The sequence below is a fragment of the Ornithorhynchus anatinus genome, chromosome 7, assembly GCF_004115215.2.
Source record: "Ornithorhynchus anatinus isolate Pmale09 chromosome 7, mOrnAna1.pri.v4, whole genome shotgun sequence".
In the NCBI taxonomy this organism is placed as follows: Eukaryota; Metazoa; Chordata; class Mammalia; order Monotremata; family Ornithorhynchidae; genus Ornithorhynchus; species Ornithorhynchus anatinus.
This window is the reverse complement of record NC_041734.1, coordinates 64,094,895-64,120,809: the sequence shown is the minus strand read 5'-3', so window position 1 is coordinate 64,120,809 and position 25,915 is coordinate 64,094,895. Positions and strand designations below refer to the sequence as shown.

The window sequence follows — 25,915 nt, the reverse complement described above, 5'->3', positions numbered from 1 at the left end:
AGATACAGCTGGATATAGAAAGATTCCACCTTCTGCCAGCCCAGCTACAGCCCCAAGGGCCTCGGCCCCTGGCCCTGCCCATTCCACCCACGAACTAGCAGCCCTCCGACTTGAGACACTGTCGGGTGCCGAAAAGTAGGTCTTAGGCTGGGAATCAATTTTCCCATGGGAACAATGCTTGGTTCCCGAACCAAGGTTGAATACCCTATTTTTACCCAAATTACCCAGCATTGTGTTCTCACTCAATTTAGATGAGTAGTGTATTTATACCGAGTCAGAGCGGGCCCTCGACAGTCTAGCCAAATTTTACCTCTTGGGCAGTACCCATGGGGAGGTGCATTCTTCTTGGTGATGCGATCTTGTGACCCCTGATCTCTTCCTCTATGCCCCCCACCCATTAAACTTTGTCTTCCTCCTCCCTGGACCTATCCTGGCTTTTAGAAGTGTTTTTCCATTTCCCCGAGCTCCCCTGTGGGCCCCCTTCTCTCCCCCTCTACCCTGGTCATCCACCAGAACGAGAGCAAAGAGGAGGCTGGTGGGTAAAGTCGAACCAATGTGCTGGGACACTGAAAGGGGAAGGTGAATTTAGGACCCTCTTAATTATCTCCCATCTTAAAGTGAAGTGACTGAAGTTGAAGCGTGCCCGTGGAGTCAAATGGGCTTTGCCCATGAAACTGAGAAAGCCAACTGTGAGCCTCACGTGGGACAACCTGATGACCCTGTATCTACCCCAGGGCTTAGAACAGTGTTCTGCACATAGTAAGCACTTAACAAATACCAACATTATTATTATCTTTCTAAGGACCATTCTTGAGTTGTACCTAGGGTTAGGAAGGACAGACAAGATGCCACACAAGCGAGATGCCCAGACAACTGTCCAGGGAGATGGTGGCTGGAATTTAACTTGGGATATGATAGGGTAGTCGCCTCAAATGATCAGCAAGTGGGGTGCGAATGGGCCGAGCCAGTGGCTGAATGACCCCCCCTCCCCCCAGTAAGTGGCCTGAGGCGGCAGGGCAGGGCTGCGATTTTCCAACCCCATTTGGATTACCATTCCCTCTCTCCCTCACCCAGTATCCTCACCATCCGCTGGGGATGGTGTCAGTCGCTGGGGGCTCTGAGTAGATACGTGTGCATATGGACACATACCTGTGCATTCACACACATACGCACGCGTGCAAAAGCATCCGCCATAGCCAAGAGGAGGGAGCTCCGCTTGAAAGCTGTCTGCTAGTTGCCTGTGTCTAGGCAAAAGACACAGCCCAGGAGACAGAGTCCCAGCTGCCATCCTGATCCTGATTCATCCAAGTATCCATGATTCTCCCATTCATTCACTCATTCATTCACTCAAATCATATTTATTGAGCACTTATTGTGTGCAGAGCCCTGTACTAAGCGCTTGGAATGTCCAATTCGGCATCACGTAGAGACAATCCCTGCCCAATGACGGGCTCACAGTCTAAAATCAATCATATTTATTGGGTGCAGAGCACTGTCTTAAGTGCTTGGGAGAGTACAGTATTAGAGGATTGGGAGGTATGTTCCCTGCCCACAAGGAACTTACAGTCTAGAGGGTAAGACAGACATTAATATAGATTATTGATATGTACATAAGTGCTATGGAGCTGAAGGTTGTGTGAATATCAAGTACTTTAAGGGTACAGATCCGAGTGTGAGGGTAATGCCGAAGGGAGAGGGAATAGAGGGTTTATTTGGGGAAGGCCCTTCGGAGGAGATGCAATCGATCAGTGGTATTTTTTGAATGCTTACTGTGTGCAGACTACTGCTAAGCGCTTGGGAGAGTACAATACAAAAGAGTTGGTAGACATGTTCCCTGCCCACAAGCTTACAGTCTAAATAAATAAATTACAGATATATACTTCAGTGCTGTGAGGCTGAGAGAACACTTAGAACAGTGTTTGGCACAGAGTAAGCTCTTAACAAATGCCATCATCATAAAAAGAGCAAATCCAAGTGCAAGGGCTACGCAGAAGGGAGTGGGAGAAGAGGAAATGAGATGTGATTTTAGTAAAGATTGGAAGGTGAGGAGAGTGGTGTATATTTGGGGGGGGGGAGCGTGTTCCAGGCCAGAGGGAGGCTGTGGGTGAGGGGTTGGCTGTTAGAGGAGATCGAGAAGGTAGAGCCAGGGAAAACGTGTTCGGAGCCAGGGAAGCACTGCCATGGAGTGACGGGTCCTTGGGCTCCTAATCAGTCAGTTGGTAATATTTATTGAGTCCTCACTGTGTGAAGATCCCTGTACTAAGTGCCTGGAAGAGTATAGTAGAACAATAAACGGACATATTCCCTGCCCACAATGACCTAACAGTCTAGAGTGACCTTGGCTTGGCTGGAGGGCCCCAGTCCAGCAGGAGGCAGGCAGGGGAGAGGGGACCATGCAGCCTACACCCCGGGGACCTGGAAACAGAGGAGCCATCGCAGGCTCTGCCTTTTCCTGAGACCACCTGAGCTGCATTATGGGGAGCTGACTAGGGGCGGGGAAGCCTCCCATGTTCAGACCGGGCCCTGGTTCACCCTTCAAAAGAGCCTGAAGGTCAGGGTATCATTCTGGCTGACTTGCAGTATTTTCCAGTGGCCATCTCAGTTCCTCTCCCGATCCCCACAACAAACACCAAACATATTCCTTCTCTCCCCATCCTACAGGGGAACTGGGGAACAGTCAGGTCACCCCAATCCTTTCAGATTGGGTCAGAGATCGTGGGGAACCAAGGTGGGGCCAGAAGAGGGCTATAGGCAGAGCAAGAGTGGGCTGGGCCGAAGCTTAGATATACCGCTGAACCAGGGCCAGTACCAAGATCAGAACCAGGTCCGGGGCCAGGCTTCCTAATAATTATAGTAATTATGATACTTGTTAAGCACTTACTATGTGTCAAGTACTGTTCTAAGCTCTGGGGTAGTTACAAGTTAATTAGATTGGACAGAGTCCCTGGCCCAAATGGGGCTCACAGTCTTAATCCCCTTTTTACAGATGAGGCAACTGAGGCACAGAGAAATTAAGTAACTTACCCAAGGACACACAGCAGACAAGGGCCAAGTCAGTATTAGAACGCAGGTCCTTCTGACACACAGGTCTGGGCCCTCTATCCACTAGCCCACGCTGTTCTTACCTGCATCTCGCAGCATCTCATTCTCACCACCGACCTCTTGGCAGTATGAACGAGGCTTTCTCTCCCGCTCCAGAATTGTAAAAAGCTGCAAGAGGAAAGTGCTATTTGGTTAATGATTCCAGGCTCGTGGAGAGGAGGAGCATTCTTTTAAGGAAAATAGAGAGGGGGGAGGGGGAAGAAAAGCGCTTTAGTGCCTCACACAAAAGAAAACTGGTGACTCTGTCTGGTTCTTTTAAGAAGCAATTTGGAAGATGGCTGGTTTGCCCCAGACTGACTTCTTCCTGTGGCCACTGTTCAGTCGGGTGCCAAACTTTCTCTCTCGTCTCTGCAAAGGGAAAAGAGTGAAACACAGGACCTTTCTCCCTTCGACTCTGCTCCCAAGATCTAATGTTCTTCTGTTATCCCCAGTCCATAGACCCCAGAAGGCTTACTGCCCATTGCTCTGGCCCCCTTGTCTCCCTCCCTGGCTTTGGTCCAGGCACCAGAGAGTTTCATCATGATAGATGCCTACTTCTCCTTGGCGTGTGGGGGTGATTGGCAGGCCGAGGGAGGATCAGCCCATAGCAGCGTGGCCTAAAGGGCAGAGGACTGGTCTGGGAGTCAGAAGAGCGGGGTTCTAATCCCAGCTTCTCCACTTGCCTGCCGTGACCTTGGGCAAGTCACTTCTCTGTGCCTCTGATGCCTCATATATTAAAGGGGGATTAAATATTTGTTCTTCCCTTTAGACCATGAGCCTCTCAGGGACAAAGACTGAGTCTGACCTGACTATTATCTTGTATCTACCCCAGTGCTTAGTGCAGTATTTGGCACATAGTAAGCATTTAACAAATACCGCTGTTATCGTTAGTATAATTATATGGCTTCTTTTCAAATAAGTACCAGGTGAGAAGGGCCCTTGGCTAATCAAAACAGGATAGCTTGGGAAGGAAAGGACATACAAGCCACAGGTGTGAAAATGACAGTCTTCCCCCCCAGACTTCCTGGGGACCTTACCCCCAAGAAGATGGCACCCGTGAACACCACCGGCAAGGGATCGCAAAGAGCCAGGAGGCAGCAAAACTGGGGAGGGGTTCGGGGATACCTATCCTGCCTCTGCCTTCATTCCTTCCCTCCCCAAAGAGGAATCCTGCCCATTTCCTCTTCTCCCTCTCCCTTCTGTGTTGCTCTTGCACCTGTATTTGCTCCCTTTTTTCACCCCTCACTCAGCCCCACATATCCATATTTTATTTATATTAATGTCTGTCTCCTCCTCTAGACTATAGGATCACTGTGGGGAGGGAACGTATGTTCCGACTGTGTTATATTGTACTTTCCCAAGTGCTTAGTACAGTGCTCTGCACACAGTAATATATATATATATTCAATATATATGATCGATTGAAAATGCCACAATTATCATTATTATCATTATTATTAATAATAAATGTTTGAAGATCCAGGATCCAGTTTGTAAAACCCCTATCCATTGCCCTCCTCGGTGTTAGTCAGCCACTGTCTCTCAGACAGAGTGTGGATCCTATGTTCTGTGGATCACACGGGTGCAGTATCAGCTGCTCCAGGAACATCCATATAAACATGGATGTGAGTTGGCAGCAAGGTCTCATTAATTCTTTATTAATTCCTTCCCCCCTCCCACCCACGGCTGCCCCCTCCCCCTTGGCCCACCTGCCCTCATTTGAAGTTTTGCCCAGCCGCTGCGCAGCTTGATTTCATCCGCCGGTGCCTTCTCCGCGCTCCCTCGGTATGTTTATCTTATTGTTTCCCAGCACAATCAAGTACTTCCCCAGCTACCGGCAGCTGGGTCTCTCTCCCCATACTGCACTCCCCGGGCTGGGGCCTGTCAGTCACCAAATGACGGGCCTGTCACCAGATGACGGATCTGTTCTGAGCTTGGGGCCAAAATCCTGCATCAGTGCGGCTTCTCTCAGTGATCCTGGGGGGCCCAGAGCCCCTGTCTGCCCCACCTGACCCTCCAAGGGTCTCTCGTCTTCCTCCTGGGCAGGGTGGGAATGCAGGAGAGGCAAGAGAGACAGGAGAGACCGGCCCCAGGTACATTCCTACCAGATGACTGCAGGTCCCCTCCTTATCTGTCATTCTGTTCGGTTCTCGTCTCCCCACTCCTCAAAAACCTCCAGTGGTTACTCATCCACCTCTACATCAATCGGAAAACTCCTTACAGTAAGCCTCTTATCTTACCTCACTGATTTCCCACTACAACCCAGCTTCACTCCTGCAAGCCAACTTTCTCAGTGTACCTTGATCTTGTCTATCTCACCGACTGAACTCTTGCCCACATCCTCCCTGTAGCCTGGAATTCCCTCCCCATTCATAGCTGACAGATGACCACTCTCCTCCTCTTCAAAACCCTCCTAAAATCACATCTCCTCCAAGAGTCCATCCCCAATTAAGTCTTCGTTTCCCCTACGCCCTCTCCCTTCTGCATCACCTATGCACTTGGGTCTGGATCCTTATCAATTGTGGTATTTGTTAAGCACTTACTATGTGCCAAACACTGTACTAAGCACTGGGGTATTATCATTATTGTATTTGTTAAGCGCTTACTCTGTGCCAAGCACTGTTCTATGCACTGGGGTAGATACAAGGTCATCAGGTTGTCCCACGTGGGGCTCACAGTCTTAAATCCCCATCAACTCTCTCAGATGAGGTAACTGATGTACAGAGAGGTTACGTGGCTTGCCCAAGGTCATGCAGCAGACAAGTGGCGAAGCCAAGATTAGAACCCAGATCCTCTGACTCCCAAGCCCAGGTTCTTTCTACTAAGCCACGCAGCTTCTCATACAAGATCATCAGGTCCCACATGGGGCTCACACTCTAAGGGGTTATTGTATTCAATAGGTATTGAATCCTCAGTAGTACTTGAGTGCCTGCTGCATGTGGGGAGCTGTGCTAACTGTTTGTGAGAGTAAAATAGAGTTCAAAGACACTGTCCCTGCCCTCGAGGAGCTTATAGTCTCGTGGGTGGAAGAAGAGCCCCACCCCGAGGGGGCTCACAATCTAAGTAGGAAGGAGCAGGGTATAATCTCCATTTTCCAGATGAGGAAACAGAAGCACAGAGAAGTGAAGTGACTTGACCAAGGTCACACAACAGACAAGTGGCAGAGCTGGGATTAGAACCCTGGTCCCTTGATTCCCAGGCCCGGGCCCTTTCCACTAGGCCACACTTCTTACAAGGCAAGAGGAAAATCAACAAGAATCACAAGATAACAGGCTCAACCGGACACTTTGAAAATGACCCCCAGACTTCTCACTGCTCCAGCCAAGGACTTCCGAGGGACAGACTGCCTCAACCTTGTCAAGGGTCAGTGATATAGGGGCAGGCAGCGGGGTGGGGACCACCCTTACCATCAGGGCCTCTGCTTCTCTCGAGGTCCCAGCTTCCATTTCCACTGTTCCCTAACCCTCTGTGGAGTAGGTGGGACCCTTGTGGTCGGGGAATCTGTATATTTATTGTTATACTGTACTCTCTCAAAAGTTTAGTACGGCACTCTGCACAAGGTAAGCACTCAGTAATTACGATCGAATGAATGAACGAATGAATGGTCCCATCTGAAACAGCTCCAGTGAGAATACAATAGAGCAAGAAGACATGATTCCTGCCCTCATGACCCCCAAAGCCCAAGATGAGGAAAGGCTCATCTTGGAGCTAGTGGAACCTATCTAATGACCTGGTCAGACTCCACTTAGCCAGAGTACTTGTTCTCCTGTTCCTGCCTGTTGAATCTTCTAACCCTCCAATCTAAATCCTCCTCCCCCACCCCCTCCTCCCCTTCCTCGCCTCTCCTCCTCCTGACAGTTTCAGCCTACTGCCTTCCCAGAGTTGGAGAGCAGCCAGGAACCACAAAGACAGGATTAGACATAGCATGCCCGGCCTCAGGCTTCTCTTCCCTGAGCTGAAAAGCCCTATGGCTGAGAGAGGCAAGCTCTTGGGGAAGAAGTCAGCGGGGAGGAAGAAGAGGAAGGGGCGGAGGAAAAGGAGGAAGGGAGAAGGTGGAGGAGAAGCAGTAGATCGGGCCTGGATTTTGATGAATATCTATGTCCTATTCATTCAATCGTATTTATTGAGCACTTACTGTGTGCAGAGCACTGTACTAAGTGCTTGACTCCCCATCTCCTCGTTTAGTGTTTGGTGCATTCTACGTCCAAGGTAGTCATCACTTGGCTGATAGGAATGGGGGTCCACCGGATGGTCAGGAGCAGCACTTTTGGTCAGGCACAGGTGGTGACCCCCCAGCACCAGCTACCACTGTGGCCTATGACTGGCAACCCCTTGGCCGAATCTGGACCCAAAGCCTCTGCCCTGATGTTACCATCACCCGAAGTGAGGGGTGGGCAGGCAGAGATCCTGGGCTCAAAGCGGGACCTAGGGGAAAGAGCATAGTCCTGGGTTTAAATCCCGGCTCTGCCACATGCCTACTGGGTGACCTTGGGCAACTCTCTTCATTTCTCCATGTTCCAGTTTCCTCATCTGGATAATGGGAATTCAATCCCTGCTCTCCTTCCCCCTTGGAGTGGGAGTCCCATGTGGGACAAGGACTAAGTCTGATTTGATTGGGTTTTATCTATCAAAGTGCTTAGTACAATGCTTGGCACATAGTAAGTGCTTAATACCACAATTATTATCATCTGTTCAGATTCCCTCTTTCTTCAACTCCCCAGGGAGTTGATATTCAGACTTGGAAAGAACAAAACTCTCAGTCTCCAGGCATCTTTGTATCTTTCCCCACCGCTCTCCCACCTCTCTCCCCGACAGCGATGCACTCACATGGAGAAAAGGAGATAATTGTTCACGGAAACACAGACATTCCCCCAGGTGCCAAGCCAGATTGATTGGCAGCTCAGTTGGGCTGGAGGCCCCTGGGGATCCCTGGGGGTTCAGATTTGAATTCTCCAATGTGAAATGTCCTTCCCCTTTGTGAAGTGAATGAGCGGGCTTCCCCACCCTCCTCCCTCAGCCTCCTTCCCTCTTGGAGTCCGACAGCAGAAAGGTTGTGGGCATCTGCAGCCCCCTCCAAGTTATCCTGGCATTCAAGTTAGGGTGAAAGCAAATCTCAGTGAACCTCAGTCTGCTGGGTTCTGGCCTTGACTATTTAGTTAACATTTCTGTAGCTCAGTGGCTGGGGAGGAGGGGCATTCCACTCCACTGGTGTGGTTTTGTGTGTACGTATGGTCTGGGTGTGTGTATTTTTCAATGGAAGTTGTAAAGTGCTTACTATGTGCCAGACCCTGTACTAAGCACTGGGGTAGACACTAGATCTTCAGATTGGACACAGTCTCTGTCCCATGTGGAGCTCGAAGTCATAATCTCCATTTTACAGATGCGGTAACTGAAGTACAGAAAATTAAACTTGCTCAAGGTCACTCAGCAGACAAGTGGCAGAGCTGGCATTAGAACCCAAGACTCATTTTTGTTTTTTGTTTGGGGTTTATTTCCCACGGTATTTGTTAAGCAGTTACTAAGTGCCACGCTCTGTATGAAGTGCTGGGGTAAATACAGCTGATCAGGTTGGACACCATCCATGTCCCTCATAGGGCTCACAGTCTCAATCCCCATTTTACAGATGAAGTAACTGAGGCACAGAGAAATTAAGTGACTTGCCCAAGGTCACACAGCAGACAAGTGGGAGCGTCAGGATTAGAACTCAGATCGTTTTGATTCCCAGGCTCATGTTCTATCCACTAGGCAACTGCTTCCGTGTTTGTGCATGAGTTTCTGTTTTTGCACGGGTGGACTATGTGCGTGTATATATCTTTGTATGTGCATGTAGTGAGTGTGTGTGTATATTCATGTGTGGTGTGTTTGTGAGTGTGTGCATGTTTGGGTGTGCATTATGTGGTGTGTGTTTATTTGTGTATTTGTGGGATGGAGGATTGGATTTACCAAAGGCTCCAGTCTATAAATAATTCAGGTCATGATACTCTACAAAAATAAACCAAAACTTGAATCCCTCTCCTCCCCATCCCCAGCACAATCTCACGTGCATATGCACACACACACTCAGAGCAGTAAATGCAAAGCTGCAGAAAACAGTTCTCATGCATGCCCGCACACACACACTCAGAGCACTAAATGCACAGCTGCAAATACAGAAACACACACACACACAGAACAGTGTATGCACACAGGACCTCACTTGCACATATGCACACTCAGAGCAGTAAAGGCACAGCTGCAGATATGGAAACCCACATGTGTGCACACACTCAGAGCAGTAAATGTACAGATGCAGATACAAACCCATCCAGAAATACAACTTAGTCAGAGCAGCTCATGCATTTCTCTACCTTTTCCTCCTTTCGGAGTAAAACTACACCCTAACAAATCCAGCCATTAAGCCTAGGATAGGAAGAGAGCACAAGTAGTAGCATCTTACCATCGGCTTTAAAGTAGTCATGTGGTTTTCCCCCCTCCTACCATAACTTGTTGATTTCCTAATGCAACCCAACCCATATACCTTAAACATCCAATGCCGACCTACTCACTGCTCCTCACGCTTGTCTGTCTCTCTGCCTACACCTTATCCATCTCCTCCCTCTGTCCTGAAACTCCTTCCTCCTATATATCTAACAGACCACCACTCTCCCCACCTTCAAATCCTCATTAAAATCACATCTCCAAGAAGCCTTCCCTGACTAAACCTTCATTTCCCCCCTCCCATCTCTGTACTTGGGATCTGTACCCCTAAGGTATCTGATATTCATCCCATCCTTACAACATTTTTGCACCTATCCTTTTACCCCGCCATTCCTCTCTTTGTAACTCATTTTAACGTCTGTCTCTCCCCATCTATACTTTAAGCTCCTGTGGGGAGGGAACGTGTCCACCAACTCTGTTGTTTTGTATTCTCCTAAGTGCTTAGTCCAGTGATCTGCTCATAGTAAGTGTCCAATTAATGTCATTAGATTGACTGACCCTAAGAGAAACTGAGGATCCTAAGAGTGGAACTACTGACATGGGTGAAGAGCCAGGGAGAGCTTGGTCTTACTGTGCAGTGTTTAAAACCGCCAACTGTGCTAAACTGGGAAAAGGAGTTCCCAATGCTCTTGGACTCATCAATCAATCAATTGTATTTATTGAACACTTACTGTGTGCAGAGCACTGTACTAAATCCTTGGGACGACAATATAACAACATAACAGACACATTCCCTTCCCACAACAAGCTTACAGACTAGAGGGAGAGACAGACATTAGTATAAATAAATGACAGATATTTACATAAGTGCTGTGGGGCTGATGTGGGAGAGGATGAAGAAAGGGAGCAAATCAGCATGATGCAGAAGAAAGTGGGAGAAGAGGAAATGAAGGCTTAGCCAGGGAAGGGCTTCTTGGAGGAGATGTGCCTTCAATAATAAGGCTTTGAAGGTAGGGAGCATGATTGCCTGTTGGATTTGAGAAGGGCAGAGGTAGGACGTGGGTGAGAAATTAGCAGCTAGATAGACGAGGTAGAGGGAGTAGGTTGACATTAGAGGAGGGAAGAATGCAGACTGGGTTGTAGAAGCAGAGTAGGGAGGTGAGGAAGGAGGGTGCAAGGTAGTTGAGTGAACTCATGAACCTGCAAACCGGGTCTGTTTTAGGCTAGTCTAAGGTCTTGGGCCTAGTGTGTAGGTTGGGTTGCGGTAGGAAATCAGTAAGGTGTAGTAGGAGAGGGAGAGTCAGATGAAGCTCACTAGCCTAGAGGAAACGGGCACTAAAATTAGAGAAGCAGCGTGGCTCAGTGGAAAGAGCACGGGCTTGGGAGTCAGAGGTCATGAGTTTGAATCCCAGCTCTGCCACTTGGCAGCTGTGTGACTGTGGGCAAGTCACTTCACTTCTCTGTGCCTCAGTTACCTCATCTGTAAAATGGGGATTAACTGTGAGCCTCACGTGGGACAACCTGATGACCCTGTATCTACCCCAGCGCTTAGAACAGTGCTCGGCACATAGTAAGCGCTTAACAAGCATCAGCATTAAAATTAATTTTAACTAGGGGGAAGCAGCAGAATGAAAGAGCCATACAGAAGTGCTATGGTGGGGAGGGGGTGGAAGAGGGAAGGAGAGTCAACCCTGCTCTCAAGGAACTTAGCATTTAATGAGGAAGAGAGGACAAGTCACAGAACCAGTAGCAGAAATGATTTCCATATCAAATAAGGGAGGAGCAAAGAACCTGGGAGGCCAGAGAGATATATCAGTACTGAAAGTTCCTGGGATGATTAGGGAGAGTGCAGTCATGCGGAAAGGAGGCTTGAAGGAGGGAAGGGAAACAGCTTGGTGACGAAGAGGGCGTGGGCAGCTGCCTTAGGGGGTGTCCTGCCTGGACTCTCAGGGAGGTGTCAGCATCTCAAGGACGTGATGTCCTTGAGTTCAGAGTTCTCCACCCCCACAAGACCGTCATCCACACTTACTCTACACCTCAAAGGAGAAGGCCAAAAAAAAAAAAAATCCTAATAAGAAAGTGCCAAAACCCAGGCAGGAACTGCCATAATTTCAGGCTAAATAGAAAAGGAATTGACGGCCAGGAGAAAGGAGTTTGCAAAGAGCCTGCAGGTAGCAGAGTTAATTGGATATGCTGATTTGAATTGGATGTGCATGTAAAAGGGGCTGTCGTTAATTTCCTTGCAGAGGTAGCTGTGATTTAAAGGAAAGATACTAATAGGATTACTATTTCACTTTAATTTTAACGGGAGACGGAACCGCCCACATGGAAGACAGGATACTAAATCAAGGAGAATGCTCCCCCGGTGTTCCGTTGCAGGGGCCTCACTTGGTCCACACGCCTCTGGCCCCTGATGATTTTCCACAAAAATGGAGGTTCTAACTTCATTGCAGAGGCAGGTACGAGAGATATACATTGCTCCTTGTGCCCTTGTCAGCTGGAGGAGGGAGGCTGAGGAGTCGGGAAGCTTGGGTTCTAATTCGACTCCACCGCTTGTCTGCAAAGCGACCTTGAGAAAGTTATTTCTCTTGTAAAATGGGGATTAAATTCCTGTTTAGACTATGAGCACTGGGGAGGGCAGGGATTCTATCTGATCTGATTGTACCCCAGTGGTTAGCACAGTCCTTGGCACTTAGTAAGTGCTTAACAATACCCCAATTATAATAGGCTCCTAGCACCCTCATATTCTGGGCATCTCAATATCCTGAATGCAAATAAATGCCCTTAAATACCCTCAGCTGGAAATGATCTTGAGACCTTTCTAGTTTCAACGTCTTCCTGATCTTTATTCATCCCAAGGGTCATGGAGGGCCTTCTGGCCAGCCAGTGCTGTTAGTCTATATCACCATGTGTGTTGGTTTCACTGGTTGGCTAAGGTCCCCTCCTGGAAGCCATATGCAAGTAAATAACTTATCAATGATGTCTCCCCTTGATATGGAAGGATCATTGCAGGTGTTCTTTCTGAGGCAGGAATTGGTGTGCAGCTCTCGCAGGTTGAGTCAGGGCCAGGAGATCTATCAGTTGTATTTATTGTGTGCTTACTGCCTGCAGAGCACTGTACTAAGCACTTGGGAGAGTACAATATAACAGAATTGGTAGTTGCATTCCCTACCCACAAGGAGCTTACAAATGCTTTATGGGAAGTGACAGAAGTCAGATCCTTGGGAATGTGGGCTGGAAAGTCAGGCCTAGAGGAACACATTAGGTGCCTAAGTGAATCTGGGGGTGCCAGAGAAGCTGACTGGGGGCCTCCCCCCAGCCTAGTTTATTCATTCCATTGATTAACAGCCCCTCCAATCCCCCCAGTACACAACATAAATGTACACACTCTCCTACATGCAGATGTGCACACAGACACACTGATGCACACCTCTGGGACAGATGAAAAGGCAAGAATTTCTGTCACAGGCCTGAATCTATCTCGCACAGTCCCAGGATAAGACAAGTAGAAACAGGTGAGGGTGGTTGGGTCTCCTTGATTTCACCCCTTTCTCATCTTCAAATGTGCTCCACCCTGCACATTCTCCTTGACTTTCACTCTTGAAGGGAGGGAGAGGATGAGGGTGTTCATTTTACAGATGGGGAAACCGAGGCCCAGAATCACAATTCAACTGGGATTAGAATCCCAGTAATCTTCCTTCCCTATCCCAAGCCCTCCACACTAAAATGTTCCCCCAGTGGAGATGGGGAATTGGGAGATGAAGAGGCCTATGTGGGTTCTATCATTTGCTCACTCCCACACTCTGGCCCTGCTGAATAGCTTCTGCATGGACTGTGTGTGTTTGGTCAGTCAGCAGAGGAGAGAATGAAGTAGGCTGCCTTGTGACTGCCTCTCTTTCCACGATCCAAAGAGAGATCGTGTTTCGATTCAAGCCGCAGGCTCGCAGACAGCCTCTTCTACCGACTCTGCCCACCCAGATTGGGTTTAAAGGGCTTGGCTCCGGGCCCCCGGGGGAAAGGGAGGCCACTCCAGCCATTCAGGAGTTAACTCACCAGCCTCTTTCCACAGAATCATGACTCAGGAGGCCCGACAGAGCAGTCCTGTTGGGAGAGAGGGCTGACTCAGCGTTTTGTGGGGCCCGGCGGCTTGTTGCGGGACTCCGGATCCGTGGATCAAAATCACCACTGATGGCAGGGAGGGAGAACTGAGTCAGGAGAGAGAAAGAGAGCATGAGACAGGCAGTCTTATGAAAGTTAGCCAGGTGGGACCACCGACCACGGCTGCAGAGAACTTCCGTGGAGTCTCAAGGACAAGTCATAGAAGAGGGAAAGTAGTCCGGGACTATCCTTGCCATACGGAAGCTCTGTCTTGCGTTGGTCTGTAGAGACGAAAAGAACAGGGATGGGCTTGGGCCGGCTTAACGTGTGATCAAGTGGCATGCGTTCCTCCACATTGCTCAGAATTTAGGAGGGACCAAAGATTGAGACTCAGAAAATGTCTCTACCCTCGAGCAGTGAGAATGTGCGAGGGCTGTTCGCCCTGGGGTTGCTGGGAGAAGGCCTAAGGGACTCCAGGGGCTGCTGGAAGAAGTTTTAGGAGTCCACAGAGACAGCAGCACCCCAGAGGACATTTCACACACGCATGAACTTTGTGGGCAGAGAAGTTGTCAATCTACTCTGTTATAATGTACTCTCAAGAGCTTAGTTCGGTGCTCTTCACACAGTAAGAGCTCAATAAATGCCTTTTATTGATTGATCAGTTGCTGAACCCAACCCATATATTCATTCAATAGTTTTTATTGAGCGCTTACGGTGCAGAGCACTATACTAAGAGCTTGGAAAGTACAGGTCGGCAATGGAGACGAACCCTGCCCAACAACGGGCTCAGTCTAGAAGGGGGAGACAGACAACAAAACGAAACAAGTAGATGCGCATCACTACCATCAAAATAGATAAGTAGAACCATAGATAAATGCACATCATTAATAAAATAAATAGAGCAATAAATATGTACAAATACAAGTGCTGTGAGGAGGGGAAGGGGGTAGAGCAGAGGGAGAGAGTAGGGGCAATGGGGAGGGGAGCAGAGGAAAAGGGAGGGCTTAGTCTGGGAAGGCCTCCTGGAGGAGGTGACCTCTCGGTAGGGCTTTGAAGAGGGGAAGAGAGTTAGTTTGGCGGATGTGAGGAGGGAGGGCATTCCAGGTCAGAGGTAGGACATGGGCCAGGGTTCGGCGGCAGGAGAGGAGAGAACGAGGCACCGCGAGGAGGTTAGCAGCAGCAAAGGAACAGAGCTTGTGGCCTGCTGGGCTGAAGGACGAGAGAAGGGAGGTGAGGTAGGAGGGGGCAAGGTGATGGAGAGCCTTGAAGCCAATTATTCAGGTACAGTTCATACAGTTCAGGTGCTGTGCCCCAAGGCCCCAGCTCATACTTAAACCGGGGAGCTTAGACCCGGTTGTCCATAGTTGGAGGAAGTCTCATCTCTCAGGTGGAAGGGGACTTCATTCAATCATATTTATAGACAGCTTACTGTGTGCAGAGCACTGTACTAAGCACTTGGGAGAGTGCAGTACCTGAGACCATCGAGTCCATCCCCATGCTCCCAGGCAGGACTGCTGTTAAAGTCCCCTGGACAGAAAATAATAATACTAATGTTGGTACTTGTTAAGTGCTTACTATGTGCAGAGCACTGTTCTAAGCGCTGGGGTAGATACAGGGTAATCAGGTTGTCCCATGTGAAGCTCACAATTAATCCCCATTTTACAGATGAGGTAACCGAGGCCCCAAGAAGTTGTGACTTGCCCACAGTCACACAGCTGACAAGCGGCAGAGCAGGGATTCAAACCCATGACCTCTGACTCCCAAGCCCGGGCAATTTCCACTGGGCCACGCTGCTTCTCGATGAGCGTCTGGGAGGGTTGACTGGGTCTTGTGCTTGTTACGTCGTGGAAATGTCTGTTGGAAACAAAGGTGCGACCGTCTCCTCCATCCAATCCAAAGCATCGGCCGGCACGGTGCTTGGGGCAGGGACAAGTCTGAACTCCTCCTTAGAGCAACGTTGGAGAAGAGAAGGGAGCAGGGATGAATCTTCCCATTCTACAGACCAGAATGAGAAAAACTAGACTCCAGGGCTCTCACTGTTCCAGTCTAGAGCAAACAAATGGGTAGATTTCTGTTTCTACCTCTCATTTCCCCAGATCCTTCCAGTACCAAGTGACCCCCCTCCAGGTCATATCTGGTTGAATGGGTGGGCAACCCATATAAAGTGGGGCCCTTCTGCAGGTTGAATGGAACTAGTAGTCCTCGCCTCTCAGTAGCTTTCCCTCATAGCCGGGATCCCATCCCATCCCACCGCAGCCAGGGAAGGATCCAGGCCCATTTCTCCAAGACAGCCTCGTGATCCCAACCTACTCCTGAGAAGCTGAGAAGCAGCAAGGCTTAGTGGATAGAGCATGGGACTGGGAGTCAGAAGGACCCGGGTTCTAATCCTAGCTCCGCCTTCTGTCAGCAGTGTGACTTTGGGCAAGTCACTTAACTTCTCTTTGTCTTGGTTATATCATTTGTAAAATGGGGATAAGAGTGGGAGCCCCTTGTGGGACAGGGACTGTGTTCAACCTGATTAATTTGTATCCTACCCTAGCACGTAGAACATAGCTTGGCACATAGTAAGGGCTTAACAAGTACCATAAATATTATTTAACTTCTCTATGTCTCAGTTACCTAATCTGTAAAATGGAGATTAAGACTATGAATCCTATTTGGGACATAGACTATGTCCATTCTGACTAGTTTGTATCTACCCCCGTGCTTAGTACAGTGTCTTCAACATAGTAAGCACTTAAATGCCATAAAAAACAAAATAAACACCCGCATCCACCCCAAAGTTAGAGGAAAATGACTGGCAAGCCACCTGGAGGGAGAGACTTTAGAAACAGTTGCCATGGTGATGTCTTTCAGCAGCAGGCTGGCTGCGGGAGAGAAAAGTTGTCAGACTTGGGGAAGGGAAAGGATGGGCTGACTACTGGTGCTTCAGGGAGATCACTGAGAGGGTTGCTGGGTAACGAACTTTATTCTGCCTTGCTGGATTTTCACCAGCCTGTGAAGGTAGGCCAAAGCCCTGCTCCCAGTCTGAGTAAGGAAGAAAGTTAGTGAGGGGAAGGCCTAGTGAATAGCAGCTTGGCCTAGTGAGTGTCGGCTGTGTGACCTTGGACAAGTCACTTCACTTCTCTGTGCCTCAGTTAAAATGGAGATTGAGACTGTGAGCTTTATGTGGAACAGGGACTGTGTCCACCCCAATTTGCTTGTATCCACCCCAGCTCTTAGTACAGTGCCTGGAGCGTAGTAATCACTTAACAAATACCAGAATTATTATTATTATCATTATTTCTATGTGCAAAGCACTGTACTAACCACTGGAGTATATGCAATAGTATCAGACCCAGTCACTGTTCCAACTGGGCTTCACAGTCTAAGAGGAAAGAAGAACTTGTTTAATCCCCATTTTACAGATGAGGAAACGATGACAAAGAGAATCCAGGTGACTTACCCAAGGTCACACAGCAGACGAATGGCACAGCTGATATTGAAACCCAAGACTTCTCTTCCCCTCTTCAAAACCCTACTTAAAACTCACCTCCTCCAAGAGGCCTTCCCAGACTGAGCTCCTCTTCTCCCTCTACTCCCTCTACCACCCCCCCTTCACCTCTCCGCAGCTAAACCCTCTTTTCCCCCTTTCCCTCTGCTCCTCCCCCTCTCCCTTCCCATCCCCTCAGCACTGTACTCGTCCGCTCAACTGTATATATTTCCATTACCCTATTTATTTTGTTAATGAATTGTACATCGCCTCGATTCTATTTAGTGGCCATTGTTTTTACGAGATGTTCTTCCCCTTGACTCTATTTATCGCCATTGTTCTTGTCTGTCCGTCTCCCCGATTAGACCGTAAGCCCGTCAAACGGCAGGGACTGTCTCTATCTGTTGCCGACTTGTTCATTCCAAGCGCTTAGTACAGTGCTCTGCACATAGTAAGTGCTCAATAAATACTATTGAATGAAAGACTTCTGACTACAAGACCTGGGGTTTTTCCACTAGGCCATGCTGCTACAGTCGAATATATCAGTCGATATGTGCAGAAGTGATCTGAGTGGTTGTGAGTCCACCAGTGAGAAGTTGGTGTAGACATGCTGAAGGAGTAGTGGAGGGGATACCACTTGGGCAGTTAAAGTAATCAGGGAAGGCATCTAGGAGGAGATGCAATCTCAGAAGGACTTTGAGACTATGAAGAGCTGTGATCTGTCTGATGTGAAGGGGGAAAATGTTCAATCAATTAATCGGTCAGTATTTATTGAGTGCTTACTGTGTGCAGAACAGTAACTATTTGGGAAAGAACAATAAAGTAGAATTGGTGGACCCGATCCCTGCCTTCAAAGAGTTTACAATCTAGAGGGGGAGACAGACTTTGAAAAAATTACAGAGTAAGAAAATGGAATGATATAATGACATTTAAACAAGTGGTGTGGGGTTGAAGTTGGGGTGACTATCAAGTGCATAAAGGACACAGGTGACAAAGAAGGGAGAGCGAGTAGGGGAGATAAGGGCTTAGGGAAAGCCTCTCAGAGGAGAGATGGTTTTAGAAGGTGCTTTTGTAGGTGGACAGTGGAGAGTTCCAGTCTGGGGGAAGGAGATGGTTGCAAGACAGGATGCAGTGGGATTGCACCATAGCCATTTGGACAGGCCAGAGGGACCCCCTTGTCAGATCGCAGTTATATAGGTCCCTCCCGCCTCAGAGGCTAGCGACCCCACAGCTGTCAGGGGTCCGGGAATGGAGAAGACTACCTATTGCCTTTTGGATTTCCACCCCAAATGAGGAGGGGAGGCTGTGAGCTAAGCTAAGGACATTTGTGATTTCTCTCGCAGATCCGGGCAGACGGCCCTCCCCAAGGCGGCGTCCAGTATGAGGTGATTTCCGTGTTCAAAGATGGGAGCCCCATCCTCCGAGACATGGCCTTCTCTGTCAACCAGAAGTACCTGTACGTCATGTCTGAGAGACAGGTAAGGGCTTCTTCTGACCCACAGCCCCTACCCCCATCCTCAGCCCCATGCCTGGGTAAAGGCCCGAGGGCACTAATGGCTAAGGGAGTGTCCAGGAGTTGTGGGGGACCTAATGGAAGACACTGAAATTCCTTCACTGCTTCCAACTCCTCTAGGCACAGAGAGAAGAGGGGGCAGCTGGGGGGAGGGAGTTCCTCAGCCCTACCCTGGCCCAGGTCTCTTTCCCACTACAGGTCCTATGGCAGAGCATGATAAACCACCCCTAGATGGGAGTGGGCAGGGCACGGCAGAGCTGGCATGATTAAAGTCAAGATTTATGGCTTGTGGCCCACCCAACTGGCTGGTTCAGCAGACATCATGTGTAAATAATCCGGGGCTGAAACGGAACCTCGTGGGCATAGGTAGATGCTTCCAGGACCGAGGGGACCCCAAGGCTTCAGAGCGAGATCATAGATCTAACTCCATCTCCTGTGGAGCGGGACACACTACCCTGGGTGACCAGGAGAGGATAAGCGACCTGGGAAATCAGGATTCTTGGGTTTGAATCCTCTACCCGATCCTCTACTGCTCTGGCAACTTGGTTTACCTTTCTGGATATTCCCTGCTCACTAGATTTTAAGCTCCTTGACAGCAGGGCTCACAGTCTACTGGGGGGAGAATGGATATTGAATCCTCATTTTACAGATGAGGTAACTGAGGACTGGAGAAATGAAGTGACTTGCCCAAGATCACACAGCAGGCAAGTGGTAGAGCTGGGATGAGAATCCAAGTCCTCTGATGTCCAGGCTCTCATGTTCTTTCCACTCAGCCGTGGATTCTTGAGCAGCTAACTGTTCACCCACTAGGCTAGGACCTTAGGGCAAGCCCTGGCCCCTGCTTGGGTACAAACTATTTCTAGAGAGGTTTGCTGCTGTCTCAGGGAGCACTGGACCTATGAAGCAGCTCTGAAGCAGCATGGCATAGTGGATAGAGCATGGGCCTGGGAATCAAAAGGTCATGGCATTAAAATGCCAGCTCTGGTAGGTATCTGCTGTATGACCTTGGGCAAGTCACTTTGCTTCTCTGTGCCTCAGTTACCTCATCTGTAAATGGGGGATTGAGACTGTGATCCCCAGGTGGGAAAGGGACTGCGTCCAACCCTATTTGCTTGTATCCACCCCAGCACTTAGTACAGGGCCTGGCACATAATAAGTGCTTAACAAATACCACAATTATTATTATTATTGTCATTATTTCAACCCCTCAAAGGTTTGCACAAGCTCATAGATTGGACTCAAAAACATCTTTCTGGAGGGTTCCACTAGGGCTGGGGGCACAGGATGGTTTCACCTGCTGAGATGGCCTCAAGCGCCAAGCTTTTCAGTGGTGCCAGTAAGGTGTTCTGCTATTGGTTAGGTCTAGCTTAGAGGAAATCCTCATCCCAAAGTGTGGGTCATGGCAATGCTAACTTGGCATTCCTTCACAATGCCTTCTAGACTACAGATGACTATGGGCAAGCCACTTGAGAAGCAGCATGACCTTGTGGAAAAAGTCACTTCCACCAGTTACCTGCTATTTGACCTTGAGCAAGCCACTTCACTTCTCTGGGCTTCAGTTTCCTCATCTGTAAAATGGGGATTTGATACCTGTTCTCTCTCCCCCTTAGACTCTGAGCCCTGCGTGGGACAGGGACTGAGTCTGATTTGACAGTATTGTATCTACCCCGGTGCTTAGTTTACCCCAGATCCTATTATTATCATTTTTTATTGTTATTTCTACCAGCCTTCCAAGCCCTAAATAGAGCTTACTGTTTGCAGTGCTAGCAGGGCTCATGGCCATCCTCTCCTCCCTTCCAAAAGAGTTTGAAAGAGTTTCCAAATAAAAACTTGAAGGAATCAAAGGAGAATCACAGATGAGCCCAGAGCTGGAGGCTCAGGGCTTAGGGGGAAAGGCTAATGAGCTAGGATGCTTTGCTTGGAAAGAGAGGGATAGTTCAGAAGCAAGGAAGCAGTGTGGCCTAGTGGAAAGACTATGAGCCTGGGAGCCTGAAGAACTGGGTTCTAATCCCAGCTCTGCCATTTTCCTGCTGTGTGAGCTTGAGTTGTCACTTAACTTCTCTGGACCTCCATTTCCCCTTCTGTAAAATTGAATGAAATATCTGTTCTTCACCTTATACTGTGAGCCATGTGCGGGACAATATGTGTCTGTTCTAATTCTATTACATCTACCCAACCACTCACTATATTGCTTGGTCCATAGTAAGTTCCTAACACATACCAGTGTTCAAGTCACCGAGGGGTTCTCAAAAGATGGTAGCAGCCAATTGTTCTCCATCTCACATAAGGACCAAACATGAGCAAGAGGTTTAGTCAGCAGGAGGAACTTTCAAGCACAGAGGATGTTTGGGAATGTCTTTCTCTGGAAAGAATCTAGTCTACTATTGTTGAGCCTAATGTTGTTTTTCCAGGGGCAGGAAAATCAATTAATCCTATTTAGTGAGCATTTACTGTGCGCAGAGCACTGTACTAAGTACTTGGGAGAGTAAAATATAACAGAGTTGGTAGACGCCTTCCCTGCCCACACCTCTCAGAACTCTTTCCAAGAGGGGATTCCTTGAGTCACTGAAAACCCTGAGTTTACCAGTTCAAACTAATGGGGTGAGAAGGCTAGCAGATTCCTCTGGATTGCTAATTTAACATTCTCAGTCCAGAAAACACTGTGGGGAGACTGAGTCAATGACCTGGAGAGGGTCACCTCGGCTACCAACACCAAGAGACAAAGTGAAGGGTTTCCCACTTAAAGTTCCTGGGGCCAGATGAGGACATGAGCAGAGGCTTGGTCTATGGTGCAGCCTTTTCTGCCTGTTCAATTAGAAAACCCTCCCAATTATTTAGTAATAAAGTCTGGACCAGAGGGAGAGCCAAGAGAAGCAGCCACATCCACTGTTTTGCTCCCTGAGCCGAGGAACTGTAAATTCTGCGAGCTCAGAGAACAACAGGAAACCCCCAAAGAAAATGGACCAGGGGACTGTAAATGACTGGATCAAAAGGAAAGGGGGGAGAAAAATGTTATTGTTCACGAGCAATTAAAGCAGCCCATAAGCCCAGAGCCAAAGAGAAATCGGGCAGCAAGCCTAAAAAAAATTGAATAGCCTCTCATTCTCATTTTATCCCTTTTTTCCTTGGCTTTCTCAGGACACTGTTTTCCTTGGGAAGGTGCTGGGGGTCTCGGAGGCTGGGGTGGTGGGAAGTAAGAAGAGGAAGAAAGGGTGGTGAGGAGAAAAGGAAGGGTCACTGGAACAAGATAAAATTATTAACACTGTTATTGATATGCAGTTATTGTGTGTGGGTGTGGGTGTGTGAGAATTCCAAACATAGAGAAGTTGTGGAACTCCTGAACAGAATAGACAACCTATTGTTACAAATGGTCACTTAACCAGAGAACTCAGAGTGTCAAAGTAACTCCCATCTAACAGATGGAGACCAGTGGATCTCACTTCATCTCTGGAAAATTGGAAGAATGTACAATTCAGTTTAGGATGGGAATCTTAGAAAGACCTAATAAAATTGAGTGGGTGCCAGATGAGCTTCCAAGTGAACAAGTGCAACAAAATGCACAAAGGAAATAAAATCCATATGACAAGTTTGTGATGTTCTCTGACCTATCAGTCATGACTCAGAAAAGAGATCTAGGGGTCACTGTTGAGAATACCTTCATATCCTCAGTTCAGTGGGTGGAGGCAGCTGGATGAACAACTAAATATTAGGTTTTATCAGGAAAGAAATCTAAAATAATAAAGACATAATAGTTTCCTGGAGGGGAAGTTGGGGATATAGTGGGAACAGTAAGGCGCCTGGGCTTCGGAGTCAGAGGTCATGAGTTCGACTCCCGGCTCTGCCACTTGTCAGCTGTGTGACTGTGGACAAGTCACTTCACTTCTCTGTGGCTCAGTTACCTCATCTGTAAAATGGGGATTAACTGTGAGCCTCATGTGAGACAACCTGATTACCCTGTATCTCCCCAAACGCTTAGAACAGTGCTCTGCACATAGTAAGTGCTTAACAAATATCAACATTATTATCCCTCAACATTAGGATGGATGTCTAGGAGGGAAATCAGTGCGGTGGTTCTGCAAACGTGCTTTATTGCCATTGGGCTGGACAGATCACTGGTCTGACTTAAAAATGGTATTGCTTGTGTTCAATTTGGAATTGGTTGTGGGCAGAACACCCACGATATTTTTCAGGCCTGAGAGAGTGTTTGAAGTCTAATCTACCATTCTGTTTGCACTAGAAGGCAAAGGTAGGCCAGTTAGTTCCACTTCAGCCCCGCTATGTTGCAGCTAGTACTGGCCAGGGCCAGTCCATTAAGTATCAAGTCAGGCTGGGTCCAGAGACTTGGAGAGCAGGACAGGCTTCTGCCCACGTAGGGTTCCATTTTGTGGAAGCTATTTGGGGATGCCTCTAGATCATGATAGAATTTGTTGCCTCTTCATTTTCTTACCAACACTGGATCAGTAGCTGTCAGCAGGAAGTCAGGATTACTAAATTGAATTTCAGCTTGGAGGCAGGGGAATGATCTTGATGACAAATCCCTAGGGAGTCTTTCTCCCTGAAAAAGACAACTAAGGCAGAATGTGGCTTCTCCATCTTCTGAGATCTTCAAATAATCCATCTGGGCTAGGGGGAGGTTAGGCATTCTTCTGCCTGAAAGCAAGGGGGCTGGATGAGATTGTCATCATGGCTGCTGTTGTTGTTGATGTTGACCTCCTACTTTGAGCATAGCAATGAACTAAACACTTAGGAATATACAAAGAACATATGTTGGAGACAGTCCCAGAAGGAACTTACTGTTTAGGGGGAAAAGAAAAACACAAGAGAATAATTTACAGTGAAATATCAAAACTGTCCCTGAAAATTTCTTCCCCCACCCCAGTCCAGAAATGACCCTCTCTCCGTCAGTCTAAATATTTCCCAAGTTGATGCTTCCTGCTTCAGTGGTGTAATGCAACTTGGGTGGGGCTATTGGGAAAAAGACCTGAGGCCACCAGTTCCTGAACTGCCTGACCCTGATGGCAATGTCAGAGGGGTGGGAGTGAGGGTTTGGAAAGGTCACTCGAGGTAGTCCCTTCATGGGGGTGGGGTCTCAGAATAGTCTCTTCAAGATCCCTTCGGCTTTGGCATTCCATCATTCATTAACTCCTTCTGGCCCAGCTGACTCCGTCATTGGTGACCCTAGAGCTGGCATAACTGAATGTTCCAATCTTTCCTCCTTAACAATATTAACAACAATAACATGCTGTTTGTGAAGTGCTGCTGAGAAGTGGATAGAGCACAGTCCTGGGAATCAGAAGGACCTGGGTTCTAATCTCATCTCTACCGCCTGTCTGCTGTGTGACCTTGGACAAGTCCCTTCACTTACCTCAGTTACCTCATCTGTAAAATGGGGATTAAGACTGTGAGTCCCAGGTGGGATATGGACTCTGTCCAACTTGATTAGCTTGTATCTACAGTTCCTGGCACATAGATAGCACTTAACAAATACCATTAAAAACCACTGTATTCAGCCCTGGGGTGGATGATGCAAAGTAATCAAGTCAGCGTCCCTATCCCACATGAGGCTCCCATCTAAAGGGGAGGAAAAACAGGAATTGAATCCTCGTTTTACCGTTGAGGATACTGAGGCACGGAGCAGTTAGGTGAATTGGCCAAGGTCACACAGCAGGCAAGTGGCAGACTTGTGAAGAGAATTCAGGTCCCCTGCCCCCAGACCCATGGTTTTTTTGACAGGCCCCAGTGTTTCTTCATGTCTGTGCTTAGCCATGCAATTGCAGTTACATCTGGGAGCAGGAATTTTCATTTAGCCTGAGAAAGTCTCCAGGTGCTAGAGATCTGGGTCTACGCCAAGGAGCTGTCTGCTACCTGCCTGGCAGCATGGCGGGGTGACGTATTTGAGGGCGAGGACCCCGCTCTCAGCAGGCCGGGAGAGGAGAGGAGCTCCCGGCGGCTTGGTTGCATGCAAAGTTCTGCAGAGTTCTCAGCCCTCTCAGAGAGAGGCCAGGGCCTGGGAGATTTCCCAGGGGATCAGGGCAGGCACGAAGGCCAGGGAGGAAAGCGCAGGAGTCCCATCTATCCCCGTGGGACAGAGAGACTGTAAGGGGAGTGACACAGCCTCTGGCCTGGAAGGCCTGCTGATTCCAACAGGTCCCATTGGAACTCATCTAGCTGTAGATATGTGAAGAATCATTAGGACAATAGCGAGTACTGCTTTATATCCCTCTCTAGAAGATCACACAAGAGGAAAGGGGTTTGAATTGCAGCGAGGATGATTGAGGGTTGACATAAGGAAGGACTTCCCAGGGGCCTGAATTGAAAGATAGTGGTAGAACTGGGGAAAGTGGTATATTTGGACAGGGGTGTGGTCCGGTTGCAGTTAGGGACAGCGAAGCCAGGTGGACTGACACGGTGGGGCGTGGAGGGCCTGGGTTGTAAGCTCCTCAAGGGCAGGGATCATGTTCATTCATTCATTCATTCAATAGTATTTATTGAGCGCTTACTATGTGCAGAGCACTGTACTAAGCGCTTGGGATGAACAAGTCGGCAACAGATACAGTCCCTGCCGTTTGACGGGCTTACAGTCTAATCGGGCGAGACGGACAGACAAGAACAATGGCAATAAACAGAGTCAAGGGGAAGAATATCTCCTAAGAACAATGGCAACTAAATAGAATCAAGGCGATGTACAATTCATTAACAAAATAAATAGGGTAACGAAAATATATACAGTTGAGCGGATGAGTACAGTGCTGTGGGGATGGGAAGGGAGAGGTGGAGGAGCAGAGAGAAAAGGGGAAAATGAGGGTTAAGCTGCGGAGAGGTAAAGGGGGGATGGCAGAGGGAGTAGAGGGAGAAGAGGAGCTCAGTCTGGGAAGGCCTCTTGGAGGAGGTGAGTTTTAAGTAGGGTTTTGAAGAGGGAAAGAGAATCAATTTGGCAGAGGTGAGGAGGGAGGGCGTTCCAGGACCGCGAGAGGACGTGACCCGGGGGTCGACGGCGGGATAGGCGAGACCGAGGGACGGTGAGGAGGTGGGCGGCAGAGGAGCGGAGCGTGCGGGGTGGGCGGTAGAAAGAGAGAAGGGAGGAGAGGTAGGAAGGGGCAAGGTGATGGAGAGCCTTGAAGCCTAGAGTGAGGGTATCATGTCTAATAGCCCAGTTGGATTGTCCCAAGCACTTACTGTAGTGCTTGGCACAGAGTAAGTGCTCAATTCGGCACAGAGTAAGTGCTTAATAAATTCCATCGATTCCACCTTGTCACAAAGCATCTGGGAGAAATGGAGCATAGGTGGCTGTGCATAATTTGGCCTGGGAGAGGTGCCGGAGTGTTGGAGACTAG

The 25,915-nt window shown here is 48.6% G+C and overlaps 1 protein-coding gene across 2 annotated transcripts in view; it reads left to right on the top strand.

Moving 5' to 3' along the window:
* The window catches only part of PLXNA2 (plexin A2), a 252,846-nt gene that overhangs the window by 99,756 nt on the left and 127,175 nt on the right, over positions 1-25,915 (top strand). For both annotated transcript variants that reach the window (XM_029069154.2, XM_029069155.2), the window contains exon 4: positions 18,412-18,546. In XM_029069154.2, the coding sequence (XP_028924987.1) occupies positions 18,412-18,546 (135 nt within the window). The remainder of the gene's footprint in view (positions 1-18,411; positions 18,547-25,915) is intronic.